The following is a 16,424-nucleotide window of genomic DNA, read 5'->3' as shown; positions in this document are numbered from 1 at the left end:
GTAGCCAGGACATATTCAAATGTAACGTCTCAAATGTTTCAATGTGATGCTTTTCAAGTGTCTGTTTTGTCCGACCAGCCGTCCAAATCCAGCCTGCTATCACAGAAGTTTTTGCTTGAATAAACTGAAATGATTAATTGATTGTCGAAATAGTTACTGATTGATTTTGATCTGAAAGGACTTAGTGATTAATGGAGTATTTCTTTCAGCTCCATACGTACAGCCCATTGTTCAGCTTCCTCCGAACCTGATGTCTGATCCACAGCATGACTTCCCCATTCTGTCCTCCTTTTCTTCGTCTTCTTCTCAATTCATTCAGTCTCGGACCATTAAATTATTATGAATAGTGAACGGCTGAAACTCCGTCTGGCAATCTGTTGCTGCTTAATATTCCTGTCACACACACAGAAAATCATACACATGTACCTTCTTCCGTTTTCTAGCTAACAGTCTCGCAGCCAGAGTAACTGGACAGACAGGTTTTGACATCTCCATGACATGTGGCTGGTCCCTTAATGCCTTAGTGCTGTACTCATTTAATTGTGCTGTCACTCATAAAGCTGGGAACGAAGAGATGGAGTAAAAAGGAGCGTGTGGGACCTCTGGGGTTATGCTAGAGCGAATATTTCAATGTCTGCTTAGTTTTATTTCACTTATATTATCCTTCTCTTTCAATTGACATATACAGTATGGGCACATAGTAAGCCCCCTGAATGCATGACTTAAGCATTAAAGGCAATTCTGCAAGTGCGTTTATGATTCTGTTAAGTCAGTGAAAATGTCAGTTTCTGGAGTCTGTGCGTTGGTCAGCACAGGGAGCAGATTCTTGATTCAAACGTTTTTTCTATCCGTCTAATTCAGTTACATAGATTGACCTCCCGGTCAGGATCGCACTTGGAGTTTTCAGCGAAGCAGTGTTTTGCAACCTTTATCCTCAGCGAGATAAGTTTTGCTACAAACATGCTGTTCTGCACCGCCTCATTTTATATTCATGCAGCTGCAGAGTTTCTCTCCGGGGAGCGGCCCGATACAACCAGAGCCCTGCGCTGTGGGTCACAGGAGATTTCTACTGGAGCATTTGATTTGAAAACACTCTTGCTCAAAGATACCTCACTGGTAGTTGTTCAGTGAGGGAGAGCATAAGTTATACGTTTTCCAAGCTTTGATTTTCGAGCTGGTTTAGGGAGCCATGCTGAGGACTTTATGCTCTTCAGTTCCTGCATCTTTCACTGTTAGGCGATTCCTGCCTCCAGCGAATACATATGAGATAGCAACATAGGAAGCGATGGTGAATACAAGATAATAGTTTTTTTTGGCTCAAATGAGGTGAATTTGAGGTTTTAAATGTGATATTTTTGCGAAAGGTACGAGCAGTTTTGGTACAAGTTTTGGATTTCTGGCTCGATCTTAAGATGAAGCAGTTAAAAGCTGAGTCAAAGGATATCTTTCAGTGCGTTTATTGAGAACATTTTCCTTCGTATTTTTGGCTGAGCTGCCTTTTTTTTATAGCTTTTCTCCGTGTGTCTTCCCTAGGTGACTACAGACCTCAAATCTAAATGCACAGACTCCCACACAGGCACCTCCGCCTCGGCTCCGCTGGCTGCTGGGATCATCGCTCTTGCCCTTGAGGCCAAGTAAGTGCTTATCATCATTTTTCTCAGTGTTACCAAGCATCACAATTCTCTTCAGCTTTACAGCCTCATTCATAACTTCCCCTTCTACATAGATATATGATTTTTGTTCAGTTAAAACATTGATATGCTATTGAAAATATCTAATTTATGCAAAACAAACTCATCATTAGACTGGGTTGTAATTATTCTGGTTATTTTCAGAATCTGCATACACTCAAATATTCAGAAAAGTAGTATTTCTAAATTGTCTCTTATCAGTTTTATGGCAGAAGCTTGTTAACAGCAAATTGCTCTTTTAATGACAACAGGTCAAATCATTTTCTGTCCTTTTTTTGCACAGACTTTTTCAAGCCTGATTATTATACAGTGGGGCAAAAAAGTATTTAGTCAGCCACCAATTGTGAAAGTTCTCTCACTTAAAAAGATGAGAGAGGCCTGCAATTTTCATCCTAGGTACACCTCAACTATGAGAGACAGAATGGGGGGAAATAATCCAGGAAATCACATTGTAGGATTTTTAATGAATTAATTGGTAAATTCCTCGGTAAAATAAGTATTTGGTCACCAACAAACAAACAAGATTTCTGGCTCTCACAGACCTGTAACTTCTTCTTTAAGAGCCTCCTCTGTCCTCCACTTGTTAACTGTATTAATGGCACCTGTTTGAGGCTGTTTGTTTGCCCTTCATGTTTATGCATCATTTCTGACTGATTATCCTGTTTTATGAATGACTTTTAACCCCTTTTGCCTGGTAGACTTTTACAGTGCAATTACAAAAACAGCACTTATGATTCTTATCCAGTCACGCGGCACTAATGGGGAGACCAACATGAACGTCAAAACAGTCCTGAAAGGAAGTAATTAGTCTTGTGGTGGAAAAGTATTGCAATTAGGAACGGATTAAAGAGAAAGTCAGTAAATAATGGGCATTATATTTCTAAATATTTTTCAACTCATCTGTGTCCTCCGGTAACCTTTTCCGACCGTACAAATAAAAGGAAAGGCACAACAAACATGTTTTGCGGGGTTGAAATTGAGTTCAAACACATGTTGACAGAAGATTAAGTTTAACAACAGTATGTGACTTCCTTGTATTAAATCAGCTGTCCATCTGCAGGTTAACACTAATGTGTGATCTGTTTAAAAGTCTCACAATGTATGTTTTTCTGTGTCTGTCGTCCTCTTTATGTGTTTGTCTTTATTTGTACTTGCATTTACACATTCCAGTAAAAATCTGACCTGGAGGGACATGCAACATCTGGTTGTACGAACTTCTCACCCTGCCCACCTGCTCACCAACGACTGGAGAACCAATGGGGTTGGACGCAAAGGTACAGCAGCTCCTTCAGAGTTCTCTCCTGCCCTCTGCAGTTTACAGGCCCTTTGAGACTCTTTCACGTGTTATGCATCTGGAAAGATACATTGTAAATGGAGATATGAGGCCCTGGAATACGTCGTGTGAAAGTCTTAGATAACATACACACTGCAGCTAGTCGATGTTATAGTTGGGAGGGCAAACATTCATGTGTCTGTTTCCTCTTACTTTTGTTGGTATCTGCAGTTAGCCATTCATATGGATACGGTCTACTTGATGCCAGTGCAATCGTTGCTCTGGCAGAAACGTGGACCAATGTGAGGCCTCAGCGGAAATGTGTGATCACCATGGTCAGTGAGCCAAGGTAGGTACATTACGCAAGCACACACACAAAAACACAACCTTTGAAACTGCATTTTAGAATAGTCCATTCATTCAAAGGTGCCTCAGCATTTGAGTCACCACCCAGTCTCTAAAACAGGCTTACCTTTACACAGTTTCCATCAGCAGGTAAGATTTTGAATAAACTATCAGCCCTACTGTGTTCAGGAGGAAGCTTTTAAACTTGAAAAATAATTCTGGAATCAGGATCTTCTAACTGTCTTAATCTGTCTTGTGAGTCCTCCAACTTTATGTAACTGCAATACTAAATCACTGGAGCTCACCTTTAAACCAGAAAAGTGCCTCGCTTGCACAAAAACCTCCACTACAGGACGGTCCTGGCTACGATACTGCAGCACATAGAGCACAGTATAATTACCCAAACGGATTATAAAACAAATATGAAAGGAGGAATTTGATGCTTATAAAATAATAGTATTACAAGAAATTAGACAAAGAAAACCAATATGTGTTTTAAACGTGTCTTTGATGTAGCCTCAGTGTGTGAATAAAGCTTCATCATGATATCCTATGTTTGAGCAGCAAAGAGCGATAAGAGAAACGGATAATGAACTGGTCCACAACAGAGCGCAGGTGCTCGTGTGTAACCGAGCCGCCATGCTTTGCTGCAGTGACACATTATGTCTTCATCTGCAGCTCTGGGCGCATGCTAAAGTTCTCCGTGTTGTTGTTTGTGTGCCAGGTACTCGGCTTGAAGGGGAGCATTTAAAATAAAATAGTAATTTGTCAATCCATGTGTTCCTTTCGCTGTTCAGACTATATTTCTCCTCTGCCTTTTTCTCCCCTTAATTTCCCCGGTGTCAAAGTCTAAACCCAGTCTGACATCTCCTCTTCATTATGCGCTCCCTGTCACTTCCCTCGCAGAGTTTGAGGTTTCTCTCTCTTTTACTGCAGCTATGAGACGCTCAGAGCAGATGGTTTGAGCGTCTGGGCGCAGCAGTCAAGGCAGGTTATTTAATTTACATTTGAGGTGTTTAGCTGACTCACTTATCCAGAGCGACTTCAAATACGTCGAAGGCTTCAGTGTTGGTCTCATTGTCAATTCCAACCAGTGATTAAACCTAACAGAATCACAACAGTGAGATCAAGAAGGACATATTTCCAGGGGAAACTACAGAACTAGACCATTATGACCATAATTATGATTCATATTTGAAATAACCTTGTGTTGAAAGGATGAATGAATAACTTTAGAGGATTGAGCTTAGTTTTATTCTGTATGGTTTGTTTATGGATTTCAGAGTGCCTGGGGTTTGCAGATTATTGATGGATGTATCGGCCGGTATATCCGTGTTTACTTTTGGAAATAGATTGTGCCTTAAAGCATGAAGTAAAGCTTCTGTAAGCATGTGGTTAACCAAATACATCGGCATCTGGGGCTCAGGAAGTAGACAGGTCCTCCACCAATCGGTGACTTGGGGGTTTGACCTTTCACTTCTGCAGGCTACATGTCGAAGCGTCCGTGGGGCACGATACTGAACTGCAAATCGCTCCCGATGGCGGTGCCAACAGTGTGTGAGTGGGTGTGCTTTTGTATCTGTCCTGATGACTACTTGGCACCTTGTATGGAAGTCTCTGCCACCGGGGTGTGAATGTGTGTGTGGATAGGTGAAGGTGGTTTGTATTTAAAATCGCTTTGAGTGGTCTCTAAGACTGAAAAAGGGGCTTTATAAATGCAGTCCAATTACCATTTGTCTATTACTTCCACATTAAATATAACAGCCATGTGTGGGAGCTCACCTTGTTCTGGAAGTTCTATGAAAGAGGATTCTGTCAATTAATGCAAATTGCCTCCATGTCTGCAACATTTGTTGGTATTACTGCAAAGCAAGAGTGCGGCATGAATTGGAAGCTTTGGCAAAGCTTTTCAAAAAGTGATTTATGATTTAAGACGCTCTGGAGCGTGCTAACCACAAAAAGGATGGCAATTCCTCAGGTTTGGCTTCCTCCCAGAATATTTGTTGCTGGTTCTGAAAAGCTTTTTAAACACTGGAATGAAATACACAGCTGTTTTTCCCTGCAGGATTATTGCTTTAGGCAGATTTCATTAAAAAAAATGTTTTAATAAAGGATGTTCAATATGTGATAAATGTGCGATTGATAGATTTCCGTGATGCATTAGACAGGATCTCCTGTGAGCTGCTTAATCCCAGAGGAAACACACATTCAAGCAAAAGGCAACTAAACAGAATAACACAATACTGTTTCATTAATGCTGGTCTTTGGGAGGAATCTTGTTTTACTTTTCTGTATTCAACAATAGTGGTAACAATCACTGGTGCGCTTTCCCTTGTAGCTGCTACTGAAGTGTTCATCACAATTAAAGGAGCCAGAAAAGATTTGTTGCTCTCAATCACTGATTGTCCACAGTTTGTAGGTTGTTAATATTCCTCCCTCCCTCTTTCTGTGTGGGCTGGTAAAAACAGATGCCATGTCTGCAACAGTGCCCGACATTTTGCTTCTCCCAGACCTTAAATCATAGATGCCTGTGCTGCAGCGGTCAAATGGCCAAGATAAATCGACTACAGCAGCCATTTGTATAGATTTCCATTTCCTTCTCTCCTGTTGTTTGACTCTCCCTACGGGAGAAACACCACAGAATACATTTTGCAATAGCACAAACATGCAAATGATGAAGTGCAGCTTTGCTACTTATTTTCATTACAAATATAACGTGGACAGCCTCAATGTAATTATTTGGCCTCTACTGGAGAAAAGTGCTCTAAATTCACCTTCTGGACTTTTCAATGTGATGCTGCTACGGAGGTAAAAGACATTCATGTAGTCTTCTAATCCATCATGAAAAATGTATCTTCTTAAAGAGCGTGACAGTTTAGTGATCACTCCCCCTTTTGGCACTAAAACCCGGAGTCTTCCTGCTCTTTAGAAATATCGTGTATGTGTTATCTCGAAAGCGAGGAGGTCAAAAGAAGTGTGTGCTTCCAAAGAGAGCAGACTGTGTGCTGCTACAGGTTTGTGAGACGCTAATCCTGTTCAAGGCCACAAACTCTTCACCCCTCGCAAGCTTTCACACTGGCCGCGAGCCAAATGTCACACTCACACATTTATCCAGACGGAAGCTTATCACGAGCTCAGAATGAGCCAGTAATGATTTTAGCAGCACTCAACCGGCGACCAACGACAACGCTGTCTTCATGTGTCATCTTCTTTGTGTCGTTTCTCACGTTTGACAGGAATATTGGCAGCCATTTGTCGATTAACATGAGCGTAGAAGCCTGCATGGGAACAGGCAGTCACGTGACCTCGTTAGAGCACGTCCAGGCCCGGCTCACGCTGTCCTACAACCGCAGGGGGAACCTGGCCATCCACCTCATCAGTCCTTCCGGCACACGCTCCACTCTGCTCCACCCCAGGTGCAAACACCAGTCTGCAAACACACAAACAGTACAGTACAAGTCCATGCACACAAGATGTTCACACTCTGCTTGATTGTGGTTCTCCGGCAGGCCTCATGACTACTCATCAGAGGGTTTCAACGACTGGGCTTTCATGACCACCCACTCCTGGGACGAGAAGCCCAGCGGGGCCTGGACTTTGGAGATTGAGAACGTGGCAGGGGCCAGTGACTATGGTAAGCCTTGTCATTGAAATATTCATGAAATTAATATGTACCAGCTGTACAAGTTCATTTTTATCCTTTTTTGTCTTAAAGCCAGATTCAAATATTCCAGCACATTATGATTATTTTATTCCATTGAATTCGATGAGTGCTTTTCTGACAAATTATTCTTTTTTTTTCAATTAAATATTAAGAATTAGGTGTTTTGTCGTACCAAAGGTCTAAAAGCTAAATAATTTTAATTTAAAAATAATTGCAATAAAACCACACATGTAAGACGCTGGAACAAGAAACATTGGCAACATTTCAAAAACTGCCAATACATTTTTCAGATGCCAAACTAATCATTTTATTTGAAATTAAGAGCCAAAGCCCGACAAAGACAAACGACGCCAAAGAGAAACACAAACTAAAAATGTAATTAGATATAAACACGATATGAAACAGAATACTAAATCCTCACTTTGTTCAAAGTTAATGGCAATTTAATGTTTAAAAGTTTAAAAATACGTTTGCCTGGATCATCAGTATTGTTAGAAAATGTTTTCAATGTTTTAATTTGAGTAGTCATTTATTAGAATGATCTACAGCTTAAAGGTATCAAACAGCTTTGGATGGAATCCTTTCTATGCTAATTATTTCTACATTATTCTGCAATATTACTATACGAGTACATTTACGTTGTTCATATAAAGAAAAAGAAAACGTGTATTTTTATACTTTCCTTTGGCATGTTATGCTTTTATTTGATATTGACAATAGAGATCAGAGGGAAGAGAGGCAACAAGTGGATTTGAACATCCGGTGTTGAGATTTTAACTGAGAGGTCACCTGGAGGGCATTACATGACATTACTTAAATGTTGTTTTACACACGCATTCATCTGTTGAGTCTAGAGTTCGGCTCGAGGGTTACAGACTCAGTGCAGGGAGATAAGAGATCAGGTGGTGCCTTTTGCCTCAGCGATCCGTTTTCTCATAGCGGGGAATATCATAAAGCAGTGGAGTGAATTCCTCAATACTTCAGTTTGAGCTCGGATCATCCACCAACGACCGTCTGCACACGGACTTATCAGGTCCACCCACAACACGGCCCTCCGAAGCCAAGAAAAACGGGGGGAAAAACCATCTAGATAATCGCCTCACACCTCCCTCCTCAGCAAGAAGTGATTTACTAAAGTGGAACCACTCACGAGTCCCCACACTTGAGTGATTCTTCAGAGACGTGCACTTTCTAAAACTCTTATTAGGGAGTGAAATCATACTGTCTTTAAATTGCACCTCATTTCAAAGATTCATTTACTGTCACTTTATGCAGAAAATCCAAGAGTCTACAATGAGAAGAGGATACATTTATGAAATCCACCCTCGGGAGTGCCTCACGGTTTTTGACAGGGCTACTTTGTCTCTCGGTTAATTTCACAGTTTGATCTTCTCTATCTTTCCGCTCAGGCACTCTGACCCAGTTCATCCTGGTGCTGTATGGCACCGGCTCAGCCTCTTCCAGCCCCTCTGAACAGGCCCCGTCTGGCAATGACAACTGTAAAACCTTGGACCTGAGGCAGATATGCATCGGTAAGTCCAGTGTCTTCTGTCCCCAGTTTGTTCCTCACAGAGCTGCTTTCAAAGGGGGGGGGGGGGGGGGGGATTGTTATTACTGAGTCGTGTTGAGATGTGATTTGTGAACAGGATGAAATATGATCCCATGTGTGTCCGTGTGCTGTGGGCAGGCTCTTCTGAAAATCACACAATTACCCTATTCAGACTGTTCACACAGACGTCATGGAGCTCTAGCATCATAAATATCAAGATTGTGATGAGATCAAATACAGTTTTACTGCAGGTCCCTTTTTAATAATTTAATTTAATTGTAATGGTCTCCTAGCTCTCCTAAGAGTGCTATAGGCAAGGTCTCAAGAATGTATACAATAGGTCCACCTACACGTTGTGTGAAGCAGAGCCACTCTGACCCCTGCAGGCTGTCAGAGGTACTTACATACTGACAACATTTAATTATGATATATGTATCATATATTTTAAGGATCACAAGTCTTGTTATTTTCAAATTTTAAACAAGTTGATAAGACGCTGCAGTAAATCAGATGTTTCCTTCGTCTGCTGGTTCCTCTGTTTTTAGCTCTGTACCGCCGGCACCCTCAGTCTGTTAATTGCCAATGCAGGCAATGGTCTGCATCTGGACCTGCTGCATATGGAAATGGCTCTGTTGACTTAAACATGCTGCACTCAGCATTTTAATTGCAAACCTTTTTTCAACCTCAGTTTTCTTAGTAAGCAAAAGTAGCACTAACAAAAGTGAAGGTGTGACTTGAGAGTAGAATAGACTCTTCTTCCAAGGTACTTAAACAGCCTGAGGGTCAGACACATCTAAACACATTGCTAAAATGTTAAATATATATTATTTTGGCGAGAAAGAGACATCTGCAGGTGATTTGGCTCCTGCTAAAAACATCTTAAAAGATAAACAATGAAGGAATAATAAGCAGGAGAAGCTCACTGAAACGACAAACTCCCATGACATACTGTATGGTGTTTTTAGCCGTCCCCCAAAAGCCTCTGCTGTCTGAGCAGGAATCCTAGTTCTCTGTTTCTGTGTGACTCATATGAAGCACTAGGATGTTGTGACGGAGCTGATCACAGAGTGACTGACCCCGCCACTGACAGCGGGCGGCACACACACACACACACACACACACACACACACACACACACACACACACACACACACACACACACACACACACACACACACACACACACACACACACAAACATTTCCTGCTCTCTTCCGTTCGTCAATAAATAAGGTTAAATCCTCACTAAACGTCCCTTATTCCTCCCCCTTTCTGTAGCACGACCATGAGTGCACGCTTGTGAGTCTACAATTATTTAAACATACATTAAACTCTAGTACACGATACTTGCGTGACGGGCAGCGAACAGAGTTTCGCCATGGTTTGAATATGATGTCATGAAACATTCAATTTATTATTTATTTTGCGTTTATTAATGATGGGTGATGATTGCGTTATGAGATAGTTAACTTGTTTATGTCTGGGGCGTATAGTTTTCTCATGTTTGAGGGGTTAAAATTATGTTGACAATGTGTTTTTTGAATTAATTGTGTAACCGGTTGACGGTAAACCCGTGGGGAGGGGCTATGGGTTCATGAGGGACGGTGTTAGCCCTGGACTGGCATTCGGGAGATTATTGCAGCGAAGGCAACAGCTAGTATGTGTTTACTCCATAGATGAGTGATAGACAACCTCATTTTGGGAACTTTGATTTGGTTTATTTAAGTTAAACTGTTTCAATATTGTCAAACAGTATATCTTTTTTGTTGTTGTTATAAATAAAGTTTTGAGCTTAAATCAACCGAGTAAGCCCAATAGAACCCCGTCACATATGATTACAGCTTTTTAATTTCACTTGTATTTCTCTGCTTCACAGAGTGCAACGCCGGCTACTACCTCTTTCAGCAGGGCTGTGTGAAGGAATGTACCGCAGGCTTCTCGCTGGGCTCCCAGCCCGTCAACTACACGAGGGGAAACTTCATCCCCCCGGCGTCCGTCCCCGCCTGCCTGCCCTGCCCCCCCCCCTGCCTGACCTGCAGCAGCCTCAGCTCGCAGGCCTGCCTCTCCTGCCCCCCCCACAGCTCCCTGGACTCCTCGGGCACCTGTGTGCACCTCAACCAGTACATGCGCGAGTCCCCCGACAGCTTCATGGCGAGCCAGGGCAGTCCGGGGGTGCAGCTCCAGCTCAGCTCGCGCCTGCCCATCACCGTGGCCGTCCTCAGCTGCATGGCCATCATCGCCACCTTCGCCGGCACCTTCCTGCTGCTGCAGCTGCGCTCAGGCGCTCAGATCAAGCTGCCCACTCTGGAGGGGGGCCGCGGCCTCGGGGGGGGCTTCAGCCTCGGCGGAAATAGGGTTGTGTCGTACCGCGGGATCCCGACAGTGTGGGGGGATGACGTTATGAACACGGACTCTGACAACGAAGACTTCGACGGCCACAATGAGAGGACTGCCTTTATCAAAACACAAAGTGCTCTTTAATGCCTCCCCCTCACCCCTCAAGCTCTCCTGCTTTTAAAGCCTTCTCACTTTCACTCGTCTGATAATTCAAGGCTGCCCTCTCACAGCCTTTTCTGGCATTATCTCTCATCCCTTTCCCCCTGTCTCTGTCTTCCCGGGTCTCTTCTTCGTCCTGCTCCAGGATGTTGCGTAGGAGACCTGACGGGAAGCCTCTGTCTCTCAGAGCTCTGGGATGGCTGAGCTTTGCTCTGTTCATACTTGGGCGCTTTTCTATTAAACTGGCTCTCTCCCTCCTCTTGCCCTCAATCACTAACAATGTATGTCCATGCAGAGTCCATTTTCTCCTCCAGCTCCAGCTCCTTTTTGTTACAGTAAACAAATGATTATTATTTTCCCTCTCTCTCCATCAGTCTCAGTGCAGTAGCCAGACGAGATTGTTGAATGTGAGGAGTAGAGACGTGTGTGTGTGTGTGTGTGTCTGTGTGAATGCGAGCGTGTAAATCTGATGAACAGAGTACTGCCCTTTATAGAGAAGCTAAAGCTGGTCCTGTCACATTCAGTACTTTAACCAAAAGTGATAGCAAGGCATACAATTGGATTAGGAAACATTGATTCTATCTGAAACACCGTTTAGTGACATCAACGTCCAAATTCTGATCATAAATGCACCTCTTATCTGTAACGAGTTTCAGTGTAATGCACAAATCAGAAGCATAATAATTGACATGTTAATGTCCACACCATAATGATTTTTAATCTTGTGCCAGCTCTCAGAGAAGCAACACAGACCGAGGGCCTCTTGGTTGTGTTTCTCTTTATGACCAGACAATGTTTTGTATTAACAAAATCCATCTTGCACACTTTTTAAAAATGTAATAAGTTATACTATTGTAGTAATGGAGGCTTTAATTCTCCTATTGAACACAAAGTCTGGAAATATCTCTCTGGCGGAACAAACTGTGACTCCACTAGCAAAGCTTCGTTCAGCCTTCAGGGATTCAAGATGTGCTCAATTTATCCCGCTTTGAAAATTATAAATTCTCCTTTTTGCTCTTCACCTCTACAACCACCATGTGGAAGAGAACCAACAGTAAGATGAATTAAAAGGCAGAACATAAACCACACAGGCTACTTGATCAGCCCGGAGGCACAATGGCTTCCAGGGATATTTGATTTCTGTGTTTGAAGTGCTCACATCCCGGGGCGGAGAGAAAAGCAGGAACAGAGTGATGCTGAGCACAAGAGCTTCTCAAAGGCAGCGGTTGAGTTACCTCGGATTGATTTGTGACAGAAGACTCAACAAAACACAAAGGCTTATTCCTTTCTGCAGAGCACATTAGCACTACAATCGTACATTAGACACACCTCGTGTGTGTGTGTGTGTGTGTGTGTGTGTGTGTGTGTGTGTGTGTGTGTGTGTGTGTGTGTGTGTGTGTGTGTGTGTGTGTGTGTGTGTGTGTGTGTGTGTGTGTGTGTGTGTGTGTGTGTGTGTGTGTGTGTGTGTGTGTGTGTGTGTGTGTGTGTGTGTGTGTGTGTGTGTGTGTGTGTGTGTGTGTGTGTGTGTGTGTGTGTGTGTGTGTGTGTGTGTGTGTTGTTTATCTGCCCTCTAAAGTGAAGGTTTCCTTTTCTCCTTTGCTTTAGTCTCCGCTTTCTTCTTCATATCTTGAATGCTGTTCAGAAATCGTGCGTGGAGACTCCACATCTCATCAGCTTCTCTGCACTTACCCTCCAGTCTTCATCTAATCTGAAATTCAGATTATCTCTTCAGCGTACTTGCCAATTAATTATATTCTGAATGAGACTGCGGCAACTATTTATTCGGAGGGTTTTTAATCATACCTTTAGGGGAAATTGTTTTAAAGTAATTCCTTTTCTCCCGGGCTGGTTATCATCTCAAATGTGCATCTCATAATTTAGCCATTTTGAATACACAGCCCGCTCTTTCTACCATGTTGAAATTATGATTATTCTTTTCATTTCCAGCACAGAAAACGAGAGGTTGTCATGGTGATGACATGCATTCAGAACTGCAGCTCCTCATCCTCTTTTTTTTTTTGTATCTACCTCTCATATCATCCAGCGAGGTCTCGTAAGCTGTTAGAGGAGCTGTTAAATGATTATAGAGGTCGAATAATATGTAGGTCAGTTTTGAAAATGCTTGTCAGGAAAGATTTAGACACCCAAGTAAATTGTATGTATTTGACGAGAAGGAAGCAATTGCGATTCAGAAACTTTAACACTGCTGTGTAAATGTTTGAGAAATGCATTGCCTGTAGGATCAGCATTCACGGGCAGTCACACCTGGGCTGTAAAAGCTGTTATTGGATATAGAACGAGGTGGAAAGATTGTCCATAGATCTTGTTGGCCAGCGTTTAAGTACTCCATCATTTTTCAAATTGTTAGGGGCGTTTGTTTTCCACATCTCTCATACTAAGTTTCAACTGCATTTCTTTCCTGTCACTGACAATCAAATAATTCCCTTGTTTCCAGGGCGAGGAAGTGCACCAGCACACAAAACTAATCGATTGAATTTTACCACTTTAGTTGGAAAATCTTTTTTCCTGAAGGAATTATTCATAATAACGATATTCAGAGCCGAATGTAAATTGTAAATGTAAATTGTAAAAGCGTATTCAGAGAGGGAAAGAAAGAAAAACGTTAGAGAATAAAGAGTTATAAACCAACACCTTCCCACATCCTGTTTCAAAAAAATGGAGAAGGATTGGTTTGTATCTCAAACACAGCGCTGAGCCAGGAAGCTTGATTCATCTCTGATGGCCGTGCAGGTGGACTGCTTAACGCTGCAGTTTCAGCCAGGAAGCACTAAACAGGATTGGAAACCCGTCTGAGAAAGTAGATTCAAAGAAAGTGCCGTTGAAAAGAACAAAGCTGGTGTGGCTGCAGAATAATGAGTGTGTGCTGCATAGCTCTGGGATGTACATTAGTGCCTACTGCCATTTAGGATTCGATTAGCCCCAGTTTAAGGTGGTGCTAATTTAAAAAATGTAATAAATACAGCCGCAGACTCCTGCAACAAAATCTTATTGACTTCCCAGCTTGGTGTGAAGTTTGTAAACAACAGTTAATTGGCTCATTTGGCACCAAAATTGCTTCCATAAAATATTTGTCTTAAAGTGTAGATGCTAAGAGGGCGCTCCTTTAGAAGGAGTATAATGTGGGACTCTGACCAATGCAATTAGTATTGATGCTCAGGCTATCAACGTTATGCATCTCCCCATACAAATAATTTCTATTGCTTCAAGGAAGAATAACGTGTTTCCAAGAGTGCAACATTTGGGAGGGTGTTCAGGCAGTTCTCTTGTCCCCTCGAATGCACACACAAAATGATTTATTCATCTTTTCTTGATGTCGTATCCACTACAGCTTGAAAACTCTGAAAACTTTAAACTGATGAACTCGAGGCCTTGTGCATTCAAGTGTTCATCTTGGAGGGAAATCATGAATGCGGGCAGCATTAAGTAGCTAGTGCTTCCAAAGCAAACCATTAGAAGCCAGCTCACTACTTTTACTGCTAAAACGAGATGGAAACATTACACTAAGAAAAGAAAAAGGTTTCTAATTGTGCCGGAAAGCAGCTCATCATTAAAAGGCTGCCACTTCACCGGCAGTGTGAAGCCTTTTGATGTATAAAGTAACAGGAATGTTACAGAAATCTGCTCGTCACAAATTGTCTCCTCTGGCTATAAAGGAAGATGTTTTTTTTTCTTCTCTTTTTGCATTATTTTCAGCAGATGCTGCTTCAGTCCTGCCTTAGGATGTAGTCTGAAGTGATCAATATGAAGTCTGACGGAGTTAATAGGAGCAATATCTTTGGCATTACCAAAGACAATCATTTTTATGCTGTCTGTTTAGTGTTACGACGTGTTGCTTTCAGGTTGTCACAGTCCATCGAGCCCCTTCACCCATGTTCAAAGTGTTTTTGTTGATCTGTCACCTCTGTTTTTATTTTCTGAAGATGTGTTTTGACACTTTGTCTGTTCAGCAGCTGTGGAGGGAGGAGGAAGAATGTATCCCATCTCCATTAACTTAAGGGCTCAATCAGATCTGCGTACGTCTGTGTGTACACATGCTTGATTAAGTCTAAATGAAACACTTTTTGATGGGGGAGGAGCTGTTGACCCCCCGCCTCTCCAGAGGATCCCGGCCTGTGGCTGCACACAGTACCTTACAGATATGTGACCTATGAATAATGTACAAGAATGACTATCTTACATGGGACATAACTCTAAAATAAGGCCTATTTTTGTACTATATGAACGGTGCAGTGTAATTTTCTTGTAATTTAAAGATTTTTTCGCTCTTGTTTTTCTTCTTTTTATTTAATTGATGTCAATTATAGATTCTACTAAAAAAAAATAAAGATCTATGCAAATTTCAATGTGTTTTTATTAACTTAAAAGCTCTCCAAGTAGATGTGACTTGATTTAGGTCTGTGTGTAAAAACCAGTGAGACCCCTTTTTAAGAACAAGTACCAGAACAAATACTGTAACAAGTCAAATAATGAATTCAAAAGGTATTGTCAGTAGGGGTGTAACAATATGGTTCGGTACACGTGTGTACCGAAGTGTACCGAACGAATATAACGTTAAACGTAAACAATTGAGAACGTGAATAACATTTTGGAAGTAATCTCAGGTGCTGCGTCGCAGCGTTTGAGTAGCATGTTCCTGCAGCCCATGCTCCGGGGGGGGGCTGCAGGAACGCAGCGTTCAGTGCAATTTTAACGCGTCATAGAGCGAGCAAGTCATTTAATTGGACGAGAGGCATACTATGAGAGCTAGTCACAGGAATGCGTTCAAATGTAGTCAGTAATTTGAGGAACTGTCGAAATGGCGAACGCAGATAAAGTTGAGCTCGAAAATCCTCCAGCATCATTGAAGTCTCCGGTTTGGGAACATTTTGATTTTGCAGTTACGTACAAGGATGACGGACAAAGACAGATGGACCGAACTAAAGCTGTTTGTCGGCATTGTTCAAGTAAAATTGGTTACGCGGCTGGCAATACATCAAACTTGCACACTCATTTGAAAAGGCATCACCCGAACGTGAATATCATCGGTACCAAAAGAAAAATGACTGAAGTGCAAAACCCAACTCCCACTAGCATTTAAACCTCCACCACTCGCAAAAAGTTCAGACCGAGCCAAAGCTATTACAAACGCCAAATATCCTTATGTTGCCATGTTAGCAAAGCGCTACCTGGCTGTATCTGCTACCTCTGTCCCTAGCGAGAGGGTGTTCTCATTCATAACACTCCGTTCGATGTCTCACTATGGGATGCGCCTCAATGCGTATGCAAACAGAAGCATCAATCTCATTACGCCAATCCTGATTGGCTGGTGATATTGACGTCTACGTCAGGGAATCCACCCAGCCTTTAAGTAGCTTGCGCTACGTCGCAGCGTCATTAAAACACCTCT

At 42.2% G+C, this 16,424-nt stretch overlaps 1 protein-coding gene across 3 annotated transcripts in view; it reads left to right on the top strand.

Annotated features, from left to right (window-relative positions):
• Nucleotides 1–15,381, top strand: part of furina (furin (paired basic amino acid cleaving enzyme) a) — an 85,257-nt gene extending 69,876 nt beyond the window's left edge. For all 3 annotated transcript variants that reach the window (XM_079663700.1, XM_079663702.1, XM_079663701.1), the window contains exons 10-16: nucleotides 1,534–1,634; nucleotides 2,862–2,965; nucleotides 3,196–3,313; nucleotides 6,546–6,725; nucleotides 6,819–6,943; nucleotides 8,383–8,505; nucleotides 10,398–15,381. In XM_079663700.1, coding sequence (XP_079519826.1) covers nucleotides 1,534–1,634; nucleotides 2,862–2,965; nucleotides 3,196–3,313; nucleotides 6,546–6,725; nucleotides 6,819–6,943; nucleotides 8,383–8,505; nucleotides 10,398–11,002 — 1,356 coding nt within the window. In that variant the 3' untranslated portion in view covers nucleotides 11,003–15,381. The remainder of the gene's footprint in view (nucleotides 1–1,533; nucleotides 1,635–2,861; nucleotides 2,966–3,195; nucleotides 3,314–6,545; nucleotides 6,726–6,818; nucleotides 6,944–8,382; nucleotides 8,506–10,397) is intronic.
• The last annotated feature ends 1,043 nt before the right edge of the window (nucleotides 15,382–16,424 follow it).

This window comes from Notothenia rossii (assembly GCF_949606895.1).
Source record: "Notothenia rossii genome assembly, chromosome: 2".
In the NCBI taxonomy this organism is placed as follows: Eukaryota; Metazoa; Chordata; class Actinopteri; order Perciformes; family Nototheniidae; genus Notothenia; species Notothenia rossii.
Note: the sequence above shows the minus strand (reverse complement) of the source record. Positions and strands in the feature narration are given on the sequence as shown.